The sequence below is a fragment of the Nannobrachium achirus genome (genome assembly GCF_963921795.1).
Source record: "Nannobrachium achirus genome assembly, chromosome: 3".
In the NCBI taxonomy this organism is placed as follows: domain Eukaryota; kingdom Metazoa; phylum Chordata; class Actinopteri; order Myctophiformes; family Myctophidae; genus Nannobrachium; species Nannobrachium achirus.
Window position 1 is genome coordinate 7,001,091 of NC_137812.1, and position 17,843 is coordinate 7,018,933.

The following is a 17,843-nucleotide window of genomic DNA, read 5'->3' on the forward strand; positions in this document are numbered from 1 at the left end:
AATTCTTATAAATACCTGCCCCCTATTCAAAAAAATATATATAATGATCGGCATATACAGCCTGCATGTTCATGCCTTCATTGCCTTGAGAAGTGTAAAAACAACAAAAGCAAAAAAACAACGATGCTGCCACCTAGCAGTCAGATGAACATATTACGTCTCAGGACATAGTCATGACAAACAATCTATTTTGTCTTTGAATGAATGTCATCACATTCATAGTCTATAGTCATTGTCTAATACAGTTAGAATAAAAAGAATAGCTAGGTTGACGCGATACTTGACCCTCGTCAACCATGCGGTTTTTATACAAGTTTGTATAAAAAAAACGTGCGATTGAATTCAACAGGATCAATAGTCTCAATAGCTCTGGTCCATAGCGTTAGCGATAACAGCGTGCAGTGCTGTGCTACAATGATTATTATGCTATTCAGTCAGTTAGTAAACTTTTTGGTTACCACCGCGCTCCCTTTAGATCAACATGTAGGAGGAGAATGGATCGCACACAGTGAAGAAGCACACACTGAAGAAGGCTTACAGTCGAAACGTTTGTTTCTCATCCATGCAAATGCAAGAATAAAGAAAACATCAACTCTTGCCACTGTGCGATCCATCCTCCTTCTACATTCAGTCAGTTAGAAACCCACTTGTGTTTAGTAGTGTACCTGACTGTATCCATATGCATGCGTGAGGAACCAGCTTCAACGGCCGTAGCGTAGATGATATCCGAGCTGATCGTGAAATCCACAGACGAGCAAAATTCCGGGGGTCCGCAGCCAACTACGGGCAGGTATTCCGACACATAAAACTAACCCTAACCCCCAAGTTGGCCCAACCCTAACCTCAGTGACCGGCGAACACGAGCACGACGCCTTGGTTCTTCAACAAGCAATCTGTTCACACGCAGTGCCCAGGGGTGGGGGCTGCTGCTGCCACAGTGGCGTCAGTTCAGCAAAAGCTAAGGTATGGCAACATGACTGGTGTCTTGCATGCACGGTTGCGTGCCCTCATGCGCATGCAAGACAACAGTCATGTTGCCATACCTTAGCAACAGACACAATGAAAAGTACATTTTATTATTTCCCCTGTAGCCAAGGGATGGCAGCTGCCATAACTTGCCATACCCAATTGACACCTCTGGCTGTCAGAGCCGAAAGCCGTGCTGTGCTGCGTGCACCACAGAAATCAACCATACATTTGTATAATATACAATAAAAGGCAGAGAAATGGGCAGTTATCCTTGATAAATGATATAGGATTCTAAGTGATCACTTGCTCACTGGATGTCCTAGGCACATGGACAACATCGCAAAACAACGGATCTTTGTCAGATTAAAGATCAAAATGTGATTTTTCCAAAAAAAAAAAAAAAAAAAAAAACCGAACATGTTCGGTTTTTGTATTTCTTAATACGTTTTTTTAAACCGAAAATGTTCGGTTTTGGCACTAGATGAGTTAATGAAAAAGGTGTCACACCAGATGACATCCAGAAGTGCCACACTTGTCAAAGTTTCAACAAGATGGCATTTCATGAAAATGTTAAAATCATAACTCACCTCAGACACCTGTCTTGCAGTTGTGCTGGGAGTGCTGAATAGCCTTACAGAAGAAGGACCTCTCTAGCCCAGTAGGTGTCCAAATTATTGCCTGTTTAATTTTTCCAAACTAGTGTCACACCAGATGATTTTGGTTTGGGGGAAAAAATCTTTTTGATCAGAAATGACTGAAAACATTATGCTTGGACTTTGAAAAGATATAGGCTCACAAATAGACTTTTTTTTTTGCCTAAATTCATTTTTAAATGAATTTTAGCAATTCTTTTTCTTAGTTTTATTCAAGTTCCCACTTTGAGAAACAAGGTCGGGACAGTCACACCAGATGACATTTACCATGTTTGGTTGAAGATTCTGAAGAAATGAGGAATGAAATGTTTTAATCTTGAGTAAGTTCACATAAAGCTTAATGTCCTGCACAATATTCAGAAGGTTTTTGACAAATATATTTTATATTTATATTTTATAAATATCTTCAAAGTATCCAATCATCAGACCGGGACGGACACTACACACATACGTACGTACGTACGTACGGACGGACGTACGTACGGACGGACGGACGGACGGGACAGGACAGATAAAACCTGGTCATTCTGGACTGATATGACCATATATGGACATGGGACACACATTTTATTTTTGAAAAACCCTATTCATTCTGGACTGATATTCTGGACGTACGGGACAGATAAAACCTGTTCATTCTGGACTGGAATGACCATATATGGACATGAGGTGACAGACATTTTGTTTTTGATAAAACCTGTTCATTCTGGACTGGGATGACCATATATGGACATGAAACACACATTTTGTTTTTGAAAAAACCTGTTCATTCTGGACTGAAATGACCATATATGGGCGTGGGACACACAAAGCCACTCATTGGAAGCGGCTTTCACCGCTTCAAAAAGGAAAAAAGAAAGGAAATCAAATCATTTGGAAGAGCGAGGCTCCAATGAGGATGTGGGACTTCATACGGTCAACTCATAGACTGTAAAGAAATATGGACGGTGGAAAGCCATTGGTTTCTATGCTGCGAAAATGACGCTTTTTTGGCCGATGTATGGGTGACGCCATCATTGTAAAAATCAACGTTCATTGGTTAGAAATGATACCATCTCGAATGCTATTAGCTGTCAACGGTCGCGTGCAACCGCAGGGATACATGGGACATTGTCTTGAGCTTGCCGAAAATAAAGCACACAAAGAAGAATCATCACAAGCCGCATTATAGCGATATGATCACAAGCCCCTCCTACAGCATACCCTGCTATAACATCAAATATAACATAAATTGGACCATATTTTCACAAAATGCATGTCATGGTGATTGAAACGAGGCTTTAAACTAGCGACAGGAACCATAACGTATTTATGACAATGTTTATTAAGGTAAGAAAATCAAATGTATTATCAACCCATTTAGGCCCAGAATCATTGAATGTTTTAGCTATTGAAAAATAGCAGATATACAAGCTCACAGCGCGGCACCGAGTACCGCGCTGCGAGCTTTTAGATCTGCTATTTTTTTTGAAAAAGTCATGAAAATTTTGTAACTAAAATGTTCCTTCTGGGTGGTCCCTGGAACTAAATATTTTGAGATGGTGGTCCGTGGCCAAGTACATATCATTTTGGGGGTCCTTCACAAGTTTGAGAACCACTGACATACAGTAGGAGTCTCTCAAGAACAGACTAACTGAGCTCCAGTTTTTTTTTTTTTACAATGTAAACCTTCGGGGGAATAGAATGGAATCCTATGGAGAACATGTTGCTTCTGGTGACAGAACAGCGCAACTAGCCACCAATCATAGGAACTTTTAGTTCCGCGTTGCTTTATTTTAAATCGGGACAACTACACCCCTGGGTTAACTTGCGTTGTCGTCAGTCATCTGACTGCGATACACGGTTGTGCCCACATTATTCAACCCCCCTCTGCAAATCTGGTTTATTGACTAAATTCACAAACTGACAACTGAAAGAAATACATAAATCATACAAGAACAATGTAGCTCAACAAAAGTAACATTTGTTGTGTTTTATGTCTTCCAAATTCAGTGCTAAATGCTACTTTCAACGCCACTTTTCACTTTCAATTATTCTCTTACTCTTAATTACACTGAATGTTCCAAAAAGTACAGTTTTGAGCATAGTTCACAAGTTCTAAGCCAAAGGAACAGTGGCTACACTAATGAACAAATTTCATTAGTTGAGGGGGTTGAATAATTTCGAGCACAACTGTATCTACATTCACAATAGGGAGGCGACGTTATCGTTTATCGTGATGAAAATTCACAATAATCATATTGAGGGGATTAAAATGTATCAATTCACCTTTTATTTGCAAGAGCTGCATATCCGTTACCATTTAAACCCTCTATATTATTGGTAAAACGGACTTGGACATTTTTTCCACTCTCTACCAAATCTCTTTGCCTATTTTTAGGCAAATGTTCCACCCCAGGATAATGGAAGTTGGGGATATTTTGATTAGCGTGATAATATCAAAATCGAGGATTAATTACAGTATTTTAGATCATTTTGTTTAATGTTTAGACCAGTGGTTCTCAACCTTTTCAGCCTGTGACCCCACAAAGACTAATCATAACTGAACTGGGGACCCAAGCACTTGGAATGTAGGAGTTGAGGCATTACATTTTCGGTTCCACAGATACATATTGTTAAAAATAGATATCTACAACTCAGCAAAAGAAATAGATAAGCTTCAAAAAGACATCAAAACCAAACATGTGTTGAGAGGAGAAGGACTTTGCATTCCAATCATTCTGTAGTAGGAACGGATTTACTTCGTTTACCACAATCAAGAGAACTAGGGCTTAGTCTGGAGGATTGAGACCAGATTTTAGGTGAATCGTTCACTTTTTCATAAAAACACTTGTACAGTTTGGGGCCCTGGACATTTTCAGATATGGAGCCATCGCAACCCCCTACTTTCGGAATCTCCGTATGCGGAGCTGATGTCTGACATCACTTCTGCTGACTCATTCTGACATCACTCCTGTGCAAATAGACGATTCTCCCTCACTTTCACTTTGCACTCTAGGTCAAGTAGACAGATACAGAGATCTCCATATACGGGCATAAAAGGGACACAGCCAGACAGATACAGAGATCTACATATATGGGCTACAATGGACGCAGATAGACAGATACAGATATCTCCATAAATGGACACAGGCAAACAGATGGTCAAAACGGATGACAACAGGTATAATGGGGTTTGCATTAAAGGGTGGGGCATTCATTCGCCTATTTACATCGTTCCCAAGTAGGCCGTTCCCCGACTAGACCCTCGGCCGCCCAAAGGGAATTACGTACGCCATATGAGTCAGCTGACTCATGGGCACAAAAGGGACACAGTCAGAGGCACAGACCTCCATATATGGGCATAAAAGGGATCAGAGAGACAGACAGATACAGAGATCTCCATATATGGGCATAAAATGGACGCAGACAGACAGATATCTCCATATATGGGCATAAATGGACACAGGCAAACAAATGGTCAAAACAGGCCCTATGAGAACAGGTATAATGGGGTTTGCATTAAAGGGTGGGGCATTCATTGTTCCCACCCTTCTTTCCCGAGTAGGCCGCCCCCCGACTAGACGCTCGGGTGGCCGAGCTTCTAGTATTATTAAAATATAAATATAAATGAAGGAATTCAATTAAGAATTTAGGCCACTAAACTGCTCCACAAGACGCAAGCTGGTATAAAATATTTTTGAAGCGGTGAAAACCGCTTCCTATGAGTGGCTTTGTGTGTATCACGCCCATATATGGTCATTTCAGTCCAGAATGAACAGGCTTTTCAAAAACAGAATGTCCGTTTAATTACCATATATGGTGATCTCAGTCCAGAATGAACAGGGTTTTTCAAAAACACAATGTATGTCACCTCATGTCCAGAATGAATAGTTTTTTTCTGTCCCGTACGTCCGGAATATCAGTCCAGAATGAATAGGCTTTTTCAAAAAGTCTCATGTCCATATATGGCCATTTCAGTTCAGAATGAACAGGTTTTATCTGTCCTATACGTCCAGAATATGTGTGTAGTGTCCCTCCCGGTCAGATGAATGGATACTTTGAGGATTGGTCAAGCTTCACATGATAATTCAGCCCTCCATTCTTTATATATTCATTCAGAATATATAAAGAATGTAGAATTCAGAATATATGAAGAATGAATAGATCACAGAGTCCATAACTGTATAGATGTATAGATCACAGAGTTCATAACTCTAGAACACATAGAATAAAGGTTCGCCGCTTCACTTCGAACCGAGGTTTGATTTTTTTTTCTTAGACTGCCAGCTGCCTTTACTTCCGGGTTTGGTCATCAACTTGATTCAATGATTCAACTAAAATCACAGATGGATGAATTGCAACTGTCACATGTGCAAATCGGTGTTATTAGGAATGATGTCAATGGTTTGTGTTGTGTGACGTCAGACCAGAGCTCTGGTCAACCTGAATAAGATGTGACACAGTTTCTAAACATCACATTTAGTCTGGGTACGACCAAGTCAAGGACTTTACAGACAGAGTGTACTGTGAGAGTCAGAGAGGCAGCGATATATAGAGACATAGAGGAGGAGAAAGAGATTGACTGAGATTAGGCGGCTGTTGCGAAGGCTCTCAATTGCTCTCACGTCATACCGGCAGTTGACAGTTAACATGATTACGCCTTGAAGTTGAATCTCCATATATGGAGATGACTGACATATCTCACCTCACCTCACATTCGATATCTCCATATATGGAGATATCTAGCTGATGACCTCATAAGGGTGACATCACGCTGATGTCACATCGTACACAAATGAGCGGCCCATATATGGAGATGCCTAGTTAGTGACCTCATCAAGATGACATCATGCTGATGTCACCTTCATACACAAACAAGCCCTATAAATAGGAGCCTTTGACACCGGAGAAGCCAGAAGCATTCCTCGACTCAGACCATACAGCCAGGAACACCGAAGCCTATAGCTTATCATCACATCCAACCATCTCAAGATCTTCAGCTAGTTCTCCCAGCAAGACTTCAGGGCCTTCCATACGATTCAAGGCATCTCGGTTAAGTTCTTACCGGACACCACTGCGGTGGGTCCTAATCCTAGAAACCAGTCCCCTTGGAGTAGCAATTTTACATGGTGCCTTAGTGTTTCCAGCCAGCAAGAGTCAAAGAAACGTCTTCCAATTTACAGTCCAAGTAGCAGCGGGCGGTGTCCATGAACCAGTCTTCCAAGACACAGGTGTCCTATTCTAAGTCTTGGGTATCCTGTTCTAAGTCTCGGGTCACCCTCCATGAAGACATGTCGAGGTGCCACAACAACCTCTGCTGTCAAACGATGAGCAATGGACAGCTGCCCTCATCTTCCTGTCCGACGATCACCAGCTGTGTAACCGGCCAGCAACAAGGAGACACAGACAAACCGAGATCTTGCGAGGACTTCAACGCAGCCAGGATAAGTAAAGAAACATTTGATGACCCACACAGGAAAGAAAACCTCTTATGTGATAAGAGTTTAATTGAGGTAACGGCACAGCATGTCCAGCGTGTCCACACCAAAGAAAAACCTTTCCAGTGTAAACACTGCGACAAGGGTTTCAGTCGGTTAGATCACCTGAAGACACATCAGCATGTCCACAGTGGTGAAAAACCTTTCCAGTGTAAACAGTGTGACAAGGGTTTCAGTAAGCTAGGCAACCTGAAGAGACACAAGAGTGTCCACACGGGAGAAAAACCATTTGTATGTAAACAGTGTGACAAGAGTTTCAGTGAGCTAGGCAACCTGAAGACACAGCATGTCCACAGTGGTGAAAAACCTTTCCAGTGTAAACAGTGTGACAAGAGTTTCAATCAGTTAAGTAACCTGAAGACACATCAGCGTATCCACAGTGGAGAAAAACCCTTTGTGTGTCAACAATGTGACAAGAGTTTCAGTGTGTTAGGTAACCTGGAGAAACACCAACGTATCCACAGTGGAGAAAAACCCTTTGTGTGTAAACAGTGTGACAAGAGTTTCAGTGAGTTAGGTACCCTGAAGACACATCAGCGTGTCCATACTGGTGAAAACCTTCGTGTGTAAACAGTGTGACAAGGGTTTCAGTAAGCTAGGCAACCTGAAGATACACCAGCGTGTCCACACGGGAGAAAAACCCTTTGTGTGTACACAGTGTGACAAGGGTTTCAGTGTGTTAGGTAACCTGGAGAAACACCAACGTATCCACAGTGGAGAAAAACCCTTTGTCTGCAAGCAGTGTGACAAGAGTTTCAGTGAGTTAGGTAGCCTGAAGACACATCAGCGTATCCACAGTGGAGAAAAACCATTTGTGTGTAAACAGTGTGGCAAGAGTTTCAGTCAGTTAGGTAACCTGAAGACACATCAGCGTGTCCATACTGGTGAAAAACTCATCATGCTCTACTGACTGAGCTAGCGAGACAACTGAGGAAATCCTTTTTTGTTTTGTGCTTCGCACCGATCGGAACATTCCGGCTATCTATCGTCTCTCCTGGTGGTCACCAGACTGAATGAAACCAATATGTTTTAATAATGTTCTAATGACAGCAAAACAAACAATTCTTTCTGGAATAAAATCTTTGAAATCTTTGTCTGTGATACATTATTTTTAAGCTAATGTGTTATTGTCATATTGAATATTGTTCTGCTCACTGTATTATCAGGGGCATTGAACCAAAGGTTTACGTTTCTAAAACTCTACACAACATTTATGCAACAGACAAAATAATGTGATGTCCTTCTCACATAACTGAATTGACCATTAACTATTCACCTGGTCAGTTTATGATGCTGTACGTAATATGCAATCCTTGACCATCAAAACATAATGTAAACAAGTGTACCAAGTTTCATAATTTTATGAAAAAGTGAAAAATGTTTGGACAAAACCACAGGACTACCGCACAACATCACTTATTTGACCATTAACTATTCAATTGAACAGTTTATGATGTTGTACATGATATCAATGGAATCCTTGACAATCAAAATATACACCTATATTCTAATTCTTGGTTCAGGAGTTAAGATGCAAAATACATTATTTGGTAATGGCGGAAATTAAAATGGCCACCATGGGGTGTTTTTGCAATGGCCCCATATCTGAAAATGTTCAAGGCCCCAAACTGTTCAAGTGTACCAAATTTCATGTTTTTATGAAAAAGTGAACGATTTTCGTCTCAATCCTCCGGACTAGCTGGAACTATCGATTATTCTATCGATTGGGCTGTCACGATATGACATCTTACATATCGATTAATTGTCACTCAAATAATTGCGATTAACAATTTAATTGTGTTTTTGTCATTGATAATTACATTTCTGTTTGGCTTTTATGCTTTGAAGTTGCACATGGCAGATATGACACATAACCTAAATATACAAAGAAATTACTGACACATTTGACAACTTTCTACTTAAAAAATAACATTGATAGTGGAAATAGCCGATCTACAAGCTCACAACGTGTCGCATCGTGATTCGCGACGCGTTGTGAGCTTGTAGATCTGCTATTTCCACTATTTTTGAAAACATTTGAAAATATGAACATTTTTCAACATGTAAACAATTATGACCTATCTATTGATTACATTTTTTGATTAATCGAATCATTTAGAAGTGTTTTTTTTTTTTTTATTAACTGTGAAAGTTCTTAAAAAGAACCGTGCGAGTTGAGAAGGGGTTACAGCCTAGGAGGGCGAGTTGTGTTCCTGTGCCTGTCTCTTTCCTTGCCAACATGTCAGAATGTCACTTTAATGTTGGTGACATTGCCTGGGGGCTCTAAGGGCAGGTGAAGCCTCCTCGCCAATGCAAGCATGGCATTACTGACAGCAAGGTGTTCCTGGCAAAACACTAGACACCAGCCGAATGGAAATGTGAGATCGGAAAAGCCAATTCTGCCATTATCTCAAATCTACTAGGCTGCTCGGTGCTGTTAAGTGCATACGGTGTGTTTTTTTGTGATGTATTTCGTCACATATATTTTAGGCAGATTTCAATGAAAAGGCAGCAATTCAGTATAGGCCTATTTTAGTTGAGTGCCTTCGGCATTGATTCAAAAAGAGTGTTCGTGATCATTTCTGGCAGTCGAATTTATAACCGCTAGAAATTATTGTTTACGTCAACGCACTCTGCAGGAGCAGTTTGGTGCATCGTTAAGTCAATACCTGTTACACATAGCATAGAAACTGGATTGGCTGGAATGCTTTTCTGAGACAAAATGTAACCGAATGGACCCCAAGTTCCCAGCTGAGAATTGTGTACTGTTTTCTTTTTCTTTCTTTTTTTTGGAGCTGTGTGGAACACAAGCTCCCCATAGGCAGCAATGTGTGTCCTCACCAGAGTCTCACCAGAGTCTGTCGTCAAGAATGAACAGGATCTGCGCATGCGCGGCTTTACCACCCACACATGCACACACACACACACACACACACACACACACACACACACACACACACACACACACACACACACACACACACACACACACACACACACACACACACACACACACACACACACACACACACACACACACACACACACACACACACACACACACACACGGGATCTAGTACACGTAAAAACAATCAAAAAGAATATAGAACTAGAACACATAATTTATAGATCTAGAACACATAGAATTTATATATAGAACACTTAGAATTCATAGATCTAAAACACATAGAATCAAAAGCATAGATCTGGAACTGCTCAAATTCACAGCTCCACTTCGAACGAGGTTTGATTTTTTCACAACCTAACCATGCTCTGGCCATTGGAAGTATGTGAATTAGGGCTGTCACGATTATGACATTTTACATGACAATTAATTGTCACTCAAATAATTGTGATTTAATTGTCGTTGACAATTACATTTCTGTTTGGCTTGTAGGCTTTAAGTTGCACATGGCAGATATGACACATAACCTAAATGTACAAATGCAAATATACAAAAGAATTTGCATATTTGACAACTTTATACTTGAAAAGTAACATTGATAGTGGAAATAGCCGATCTACAAGCTCACAACGCGTCACAATGCGACGCGTTGTGAGCTTGTAGATCTGCTATTCCCACAATTTTTTTTGGAAATGTTTGAAAATATGAACATTTTTCAACATGTAAACGATTATGACAAAATAATTGCGATTATGTCAAATAATTGTGATTAGACGGTTATATGATAATTGTGAAAGCCTTAACCTAACGGCTGCCACCATTCACTTACGCTTTATTCTGAAGAGCCCCGGAAGCTCCGTGCGTGTGCATGTGTGTGTACACTGACGATCCAGGAAGGAGATCTGTTTGTTTACAAACGGTCGCGAAACGAAATTCCTAACCGGGGCCGACCATCACGGCATAGTGTCGCCGTGAAAACAAGCGGATCCTCTGCGTTATTTGCACCTTATTCAGAGATAAAGCTGTTTTTATGTTTCAGCATAGAATAGGAGTCAATGGATAATGGCCGCTCTCCGTTGCTTCTGGCTGCGTTGCGTCATGACGTATGCAGTTTTTTTCTTTCACCAGCACCTGTAGCAAGCGTCTGAGATGCGGGTTACCAAGGAAACCTTATCTCGTCTGTAAACGAGTTTGGCTCTGACCATTGAAGCCAAATTGTTAATGTGAATAAAAGGAGAACGGTCTGCAAAATTAGACCAACAAAGCTATGAAAAGTGTCAATGTCCTGTGGCTAATATGAAACGGAGAGGTACACCGAAGGAAATGAGGCAACACGTGGGAACTGGGAACACACTGGCATTCTCTCCTAACGGCTTCTTCCCGTGTCATTTTGTCTGTACGGGGCAGGAAATGTCATTTTCGCTGCTTCAGCGACATTTTTCGCTAACGATTTCCATTAGAGCCCGCAGGGTTGGGGACAGGTGAAACGGGAACGTTGTGCTGGAGTCGGGGGGAAGAGGACAGTTCACCACAAAGGAAAAGCAGTGATGTGGCACAGCTGTGCGAGACAATGGAGGCTCAATAGCGATCGCATAATGTATCCCGACTCCCGGCGACGCCTCACGCAAAGCCCGTCAAACTTCCCTTCCACATGTGCTCTAATCAGAAAGTTGTATAATGGAGGTCAGACTCAGGACGAGGCAGTGATCACTTGGGTTTGGACGTGCAGGACTGGGACCTGCCATGGGACAGTCTAATTTAGGGATCTACTGCATGATATTGTTGCAGTTGACCTGCAACAATATGACCTACTGTAGCTACTGTGTCATATAACAGAGTTACGCAAAATTAGCAAAAATAGCTAAAATAGCAGACCTTAGAGCTCAAAACACACCACTAATGTGTTTTGAGCTTGTAGATCTGCTATTTTTGAATTTGAATCCTGGTATTTTGGACATTTAAGGTTTCCACCCAACAGAGATGATATAAGAGTTTAAAAACACAAGAGTTTTGGTCCTTAAAGATTATTGAGGACAAAACTGTCCAGATGATGACGGTCTAAGAACCAAAAATGGCCATCAAACTGTCAATAATATGGAAAGGCTGTCTTTCCGAGTTCAGTCTGTACCCTCGGAACTTTATGGTGAACGCAAGTCACTCAATTGTGCGTGTCAAGTCCATAATTCCAATCTAGCATGGTTGTTGTGATATAAGGGGGAGATCATTTTCCAATGAAGGCTTTAAAGACAAAACAAATACCAAAAGTATATTTCACCTCTGCCAGAGATGGCCAACTTGTCTCTATTACCATATAAAAAGCAGTGGTGAGTATCATACTTATCGGCAGTAATAAATCTGAGAGCAGCTTTCCTATAAATTATGTCTCCATAATCCAAAACATTGCCTGCTTCAACCACCCTCTTTATATGATGATCACTGGGAAGCTGGTTCTATTCCTATATAAGAAGACCATTTTTTGCCTCAATTTATTTGCATACATTTTATGTGTGTGCAACACATAAAGATATTTTCGCTATAGAGTAGTGAAGTGTGACATCATTTATACATCCTACCTGGTTTGCGGTTTTCTTCCCCCATTCTGAATTCTCATAGACCTTTTTCATATCGCGTCATATAAGAACTGTGTTCCAATTATAAACAAATTATCTCAGCGGTTTGACTCATATGGATATGAAGAATCAACTGATGGTGAGAAAACGCTAATGTTACTGTCGCCGAATTAGTTACATTTTCGCTAGAAACAGACTGTATCAAATATGAGTGACTGACTATCATAAACCATACAGAGCCACCTCCCTGACAATATCGCAAAGACCGTTTGTTTATTTTTAGAAAGCAATGCTTATATGAGACGATTTAAGGTGACTCGATGTTATTCTCCATAGAGAATTACTTCCGTGGAACCGGAGGATGAGCGAGTCACGTCATGACTTCACTGTTCTATTGTTGAAAAGTTTAACATTTTGCCTATAATGAATGTCACCCCAACAAACAAACAGAAGGCGTCAGGAGAGGATCATTACATACAATATAGAATATATATTTTGACAGACAATGCAAAAGGCTGGGCAGCCAAATGACACATGATAATACAAGTATCATCATTGCATTTGTGTTGTTTGAATAAATCAGTCAGGGACTGTGAGCAATGTTCCCTCTACTTTTTTTCGGTCTGAGCAAACACTCCAACCTTCTGAGCACAACTTGAGCACTGATGAGCAAATATGTCAAGTGCACGAGTGTATACTGCATCAGTGCGTCAAGTCATGTCAAGTTATGGCTTATTCAAATTTAATTACAGAATAAGTAATAGCGGTTCGACTACTGTTAATAAACTGTAGGCTACTAGGACAGTTAAATTTAAAAAGACGGGGGGAAAAAGGGTTTTATATCCATTATTATTCAGTATTAGGCCTACAGACTGATTTCCCCCCTTGGGATAATAAATCTATCTATCTTATATAGTATATACACATGTTGACAACATGTTGTGTAAATACAATACAAACAATGTGCCTAAATATGAGTAAAAATAACAATACTGTACATTGACATATTGACATTGACACATCTAAAGAAGTGTCATTATTATGAATAAAATACAGTCCAAAAGCACTATGTGTAGCCTACTGTATGTGCCAAAGTGCCAATGCAAGCAGGCATGCGAAAATTTGGTATAGGCCTACCATTTCACACTCAATTTAAATTAACACTGGCTTTTGACCTTGTAGATTGCTTTCCCAAAAATTAAATCATATAATATGACCTAAGCTAGCCCATAACCTTACAGAGAGGTGGACTCTCTCCCTAACCCTAATTTAACTCTGAGTGTGGGGTTCCATTTGTACACTCTGAGTTACATAAGGGTCCATTTGGTTCCTAACTTTTGCTGGGGACCCCTGGAACTACCTCAAGATCCCCGGGGGTCCCCAGACCCAATTTGGGACCAATGCATTACAGGACTGGAGTTATTTTTGATACTGTAACTCGTCGTGAAGGTGAGACGCCAAGCTCGTCAGCTCCAGAGAAACATTGCAGTTTATATAGTTCATACCTGGAAGCTGGATGGAGGAGTAGTGTGTACTGTAGGTCTAATCTCTGCTGTGCACAGGCGGGGGATTTCTTTATGAAACTGCACATTAGCAACCATGGTCCTTTGAGCTTCTGATACGCAAAGCAAAGCACATGCGTTTGTTTTGTTTTGGTAGCCTTCCCTACAGCCACGCTGTTGCTAACGTTAATGCACACATAGAAGATGTAACTGAGAAAGTTTTATGACGGCAATAAAATAATTTAGTCCAGAGAAGTCTCTGTTTACCACACGTGCCTGCGTGCATGTGTGTGTGAGAGAGAGAGAGATAGAGAGAGAGGAGGGGGGGAGGCGAGCGAGAATCGAGTCGAGAGACGGAGACAGAGAATTTGGCGAGAGGGGGGAGGCAGCCGAGGCACCGAAAGAGAGAGAGAGAGAGAGAGAGAGAGAGAGAGGGAGAGAGAGACCTAGCGCTGGCATGTTAAGCATATGCAGGCAGACAGAGTCTGAGTACACAAAATAATCAACTGCTGCGTTTCACAAATCTATTGGTGTTAATCTGCCGTGCGCTACAAAGATTTGTCGTGCGCGACAGCGTCCTGAGTTGTGCGCGGGCGCGCATGCGCGCAGCTTAGAGGGAACATTGACTGTGAGCTACTCACGGGGAGGTCGGCGTAGAAGTAGTGCTTCCTGTCAAACAGTGACTTCCTGTTGATGGTGCAGTTGAGAGCCAGTGCCGTCATGACCGCTGCCTCAACACACCTCCTGTTCAGGACCTGAGGACACGGAGGGAGACATCTGAACTTGGCAAGTATGGAAGGGTACACATTAAAGTGTATTACCCCCTCAGGCCGGGAACGCATTTTAGTGTATCACAGTACATGTACAGTATGTAGTACAGTTTTTTTTCCCTATGAAAAGCCAAACGTGTAAGCTATCAAATAGTTTTGGAATTTTGTTTCTAGCTGCTACGGGGCTGTTAAGTCTGACATCATTTTGTAGGCAGAGGAGAACTTTTGGGGCCAAAAGGCCCCAGCGCCCGTGAATATTTTTACTGTTTTTACTATTTACTCATTTTTCTTCTCTTTGTTGTTGAAAGGAAAGTGGTAGAATTATACTTTAGTCGTTATTTTTGTCTCGGATCTGTTGAAATAGCGAGGGACAGATATTGATAATAAATCTGCTTGGAGGTCTGACTGCAAAATGATGTCACAGCTTAAAATAAGTAATATGTTTTCCAGTAAAACAGTTGGTAATTTTCAAATTGGACTTAGGTTTTTAAGGCTTTTTTTCAAATCGGACTTAGATCTAAATGTGTATTTGTTTAACCCATTTAGACCAGCTGATGAATTAAAAGTCTAATATCTCCCCCGGCCAGGGGTCATCAATATGTCTGTACACGGACAAAATGTGCCCATGGCAAAGACTTGGCCTTGTCCGTGACAAACTTTAGATTTTTTTTTAAACATCATTATAATGCTCTTATTTTGATCAGAATACCCAATTGCAGTCAAGTCTCCAGGTTTTCTTCAGGTCTTCTTCAGAATATGTATGACTTACTACGACACTATGGCATTGGGAGACCACTAGTACTAGTGGTTCTCAGACGTTTTATTCGCAAGGACCCGGCCATGTAACTCTGAGAGTGTACAAATGGAACCAAATGGACAAGTTGCAAGGACACGGCCATGTAACCATTTGGTTCCATTTGTACACTCTCAGAGAGTTACACACATGTTATGGCCATTCAGGTCTCTTTATGTGTTTCTGGTAACATTATTGTATTTTGTGTGCCAACGTCTGTGGCAACATTTCTTTTTTACTTCTTTATAATTTTCATCCCACGATTTTGTAACCCATTTTTTTCACTCAGTGCCAATTGCCTATGTAATCCTGGTCTCTGCTCTCCCTCTGCCGTGCCTGGGGAGACAAGGACTGACCTCATGTTTCCTTCTATGCATGAGGAGTCCAAGTTGCTTCTTTTCACCTGACAGGGGAGATTTTCCCGGTTTGGACGTAGCACGCGGAAGGAACATGTTATTCCAACCAGTTACTTTCCTCTTCATCAGGCACCCCGGCTGGCCAGGGGGAGGCAGTATAGATACCAGGATTACTGCATGTTTTTGTGAGGGTATCTACCCTAGGAGACACGGGGAGAATATGCAAACGCCACACAGAAAGGCCCTTTCGCCAACCCCACCTAGGGTGTTAAAAATATAAAAAAATAAATGTCCAGCACAAGACAGCATGGCGATGACCCCTGCCCCCGGCCTACAGGGTCTCGTGGTAAAGATATTGGACTACCAAGATATTAGAGAACCGGGTTCGAAACCTGGACAATACATAAACAACCTTACCGGTAAAGTGCCGGGCAGCGACGCATCGAAGAAGGACACCAGGGAATTAGGTGGTGCCATGAATCCAACCGGAGACCCTGAGAAGAGCTTGGTGTTGGACTGGATCTGGGCGTGGATCTCCAGCCCCACCACACTGACCAACTCCTGGGGAGTGCTGCAGTACAAATAGGACACGGAGAGAAGGATGAGGATGAATTTAAGTTCATTTTCACTCGATAAACGATTTAATTGTGTGTTTGGCGTGGATATTGAAACATATGAATACAAGTTACATTCTATGTTTGTTTTGTATAGGCTTCAAAAGATATGACAAATAACTTAAACATATTAAATCAATTTAAAGATATTTTTTTGTGGGGGGGGCTTTTTCTGCCTTTATTGATAGTTTACAGTAGGTTGACAGGAAATTGGGAGAGATGGGGGGGGGGGGGACGCAGCAAAGGTTGTCGGGATCGGGACTCGAACTCGCGACACGCTATTAGGCCTGATTACCAGCCTAGGTGCCTGGACCACTACCCTGTGGCCCAGGCCATATTTAGTCATTGTATATGTGTAAAAATAGCAGACATAGCTGATCTAAAGCTTACGAAGCTAAAATAATTGCTATTATCTCAAATCATTGCGATTAGATGATTATGTAATAGTTGTGACAAGCCTCGTCATATTACTCAGTTTACATTCAAGATTAAATAGGTTTTATTTGCCACATGCTCATTCATACAAGTACAGTACGTGCAGTAAAGAAGTTGATGTACGATAATACTCTGCCAGACTGCGCTTACAATGTCTGGCATAAAAAAACAAATAAAGATAATAATTATCATCTATTTGTATTAAAGTAGGTGATAATATTATAATACAAGGCTAGCCATAAACATTAAGTAATGTAGACAATTTTAAATAACTTTAGGTGTGCAACAACAAAAATATCAATTACTATATACTAGGCCTGTCCTCTAAAAATCGACGAATCGACGCGTCGTTTTAAGCCCCCGGAATCGACGCCAATTGTTTGAGTCGAGCCGTCAAAAATATATAATTTTTTTTTATCACACCAGTATACTGTGGTGCGGTATGAGAGCGCTGGACTGTGACTGTCATGTAATTCTTATTGAGTCCATACTTCCTACTACTAGACTTAAAAATAAAATCAGTTCACGTGACTTGAAAGTTGCCTTGATCATATAACAGGGAGCTCTTATTTTGAAGTTAACCGCTTGGAAAGGAAATGCGTCGACGAGTTGTTATTCTACTTGAGAGCTGGCCAAAGAAGCAGCAGAGCCAGCGCGATGCGCTTTCACTTTCACTGCCGTGGGTGTGTGGTGGTTGGACTCAGGCTGAGGAATAGCGACGGGCGAACTGTTTTCTTTTTATTATCTCGCACCAGATCGGCAACATAGCTCTTTTGATACAGCAGCGGTGCTCTGA

At 41.3% G+C, this 17,843-nt stretch overlaps 1 protein-coding gene across 1 annotated transcript in view; it reads right to left on the minus strand.

Annotated features, from left to right (window-relative positions):
• gatb (glutamyl-tRNA(Gln) amidotransferase, subunit B) overlaps positions 1 to 17,843 on the minus strand; it is a 129,485-nt gene that overhangs the window by 110,095 nt on the left and 1,547 nt on the right. The window contains exons 2-3 of the mRNA XM_080721952.1: positions 16,416 to 16,569; positions 14,721 to 14,834 (exon numbers count right to left, since the gene is read on the minus strand). Of these exons, the coding sequence (XP_080578078.1) occupies positions 14,721 to 14,834; positions 16,416 to 16,569 (268 nt within the window). The remainder of the gene's footprint in view (positions 1 to 14,720; positions 14,835 to 16,415; positions 16,570 to 17,843) is intronic.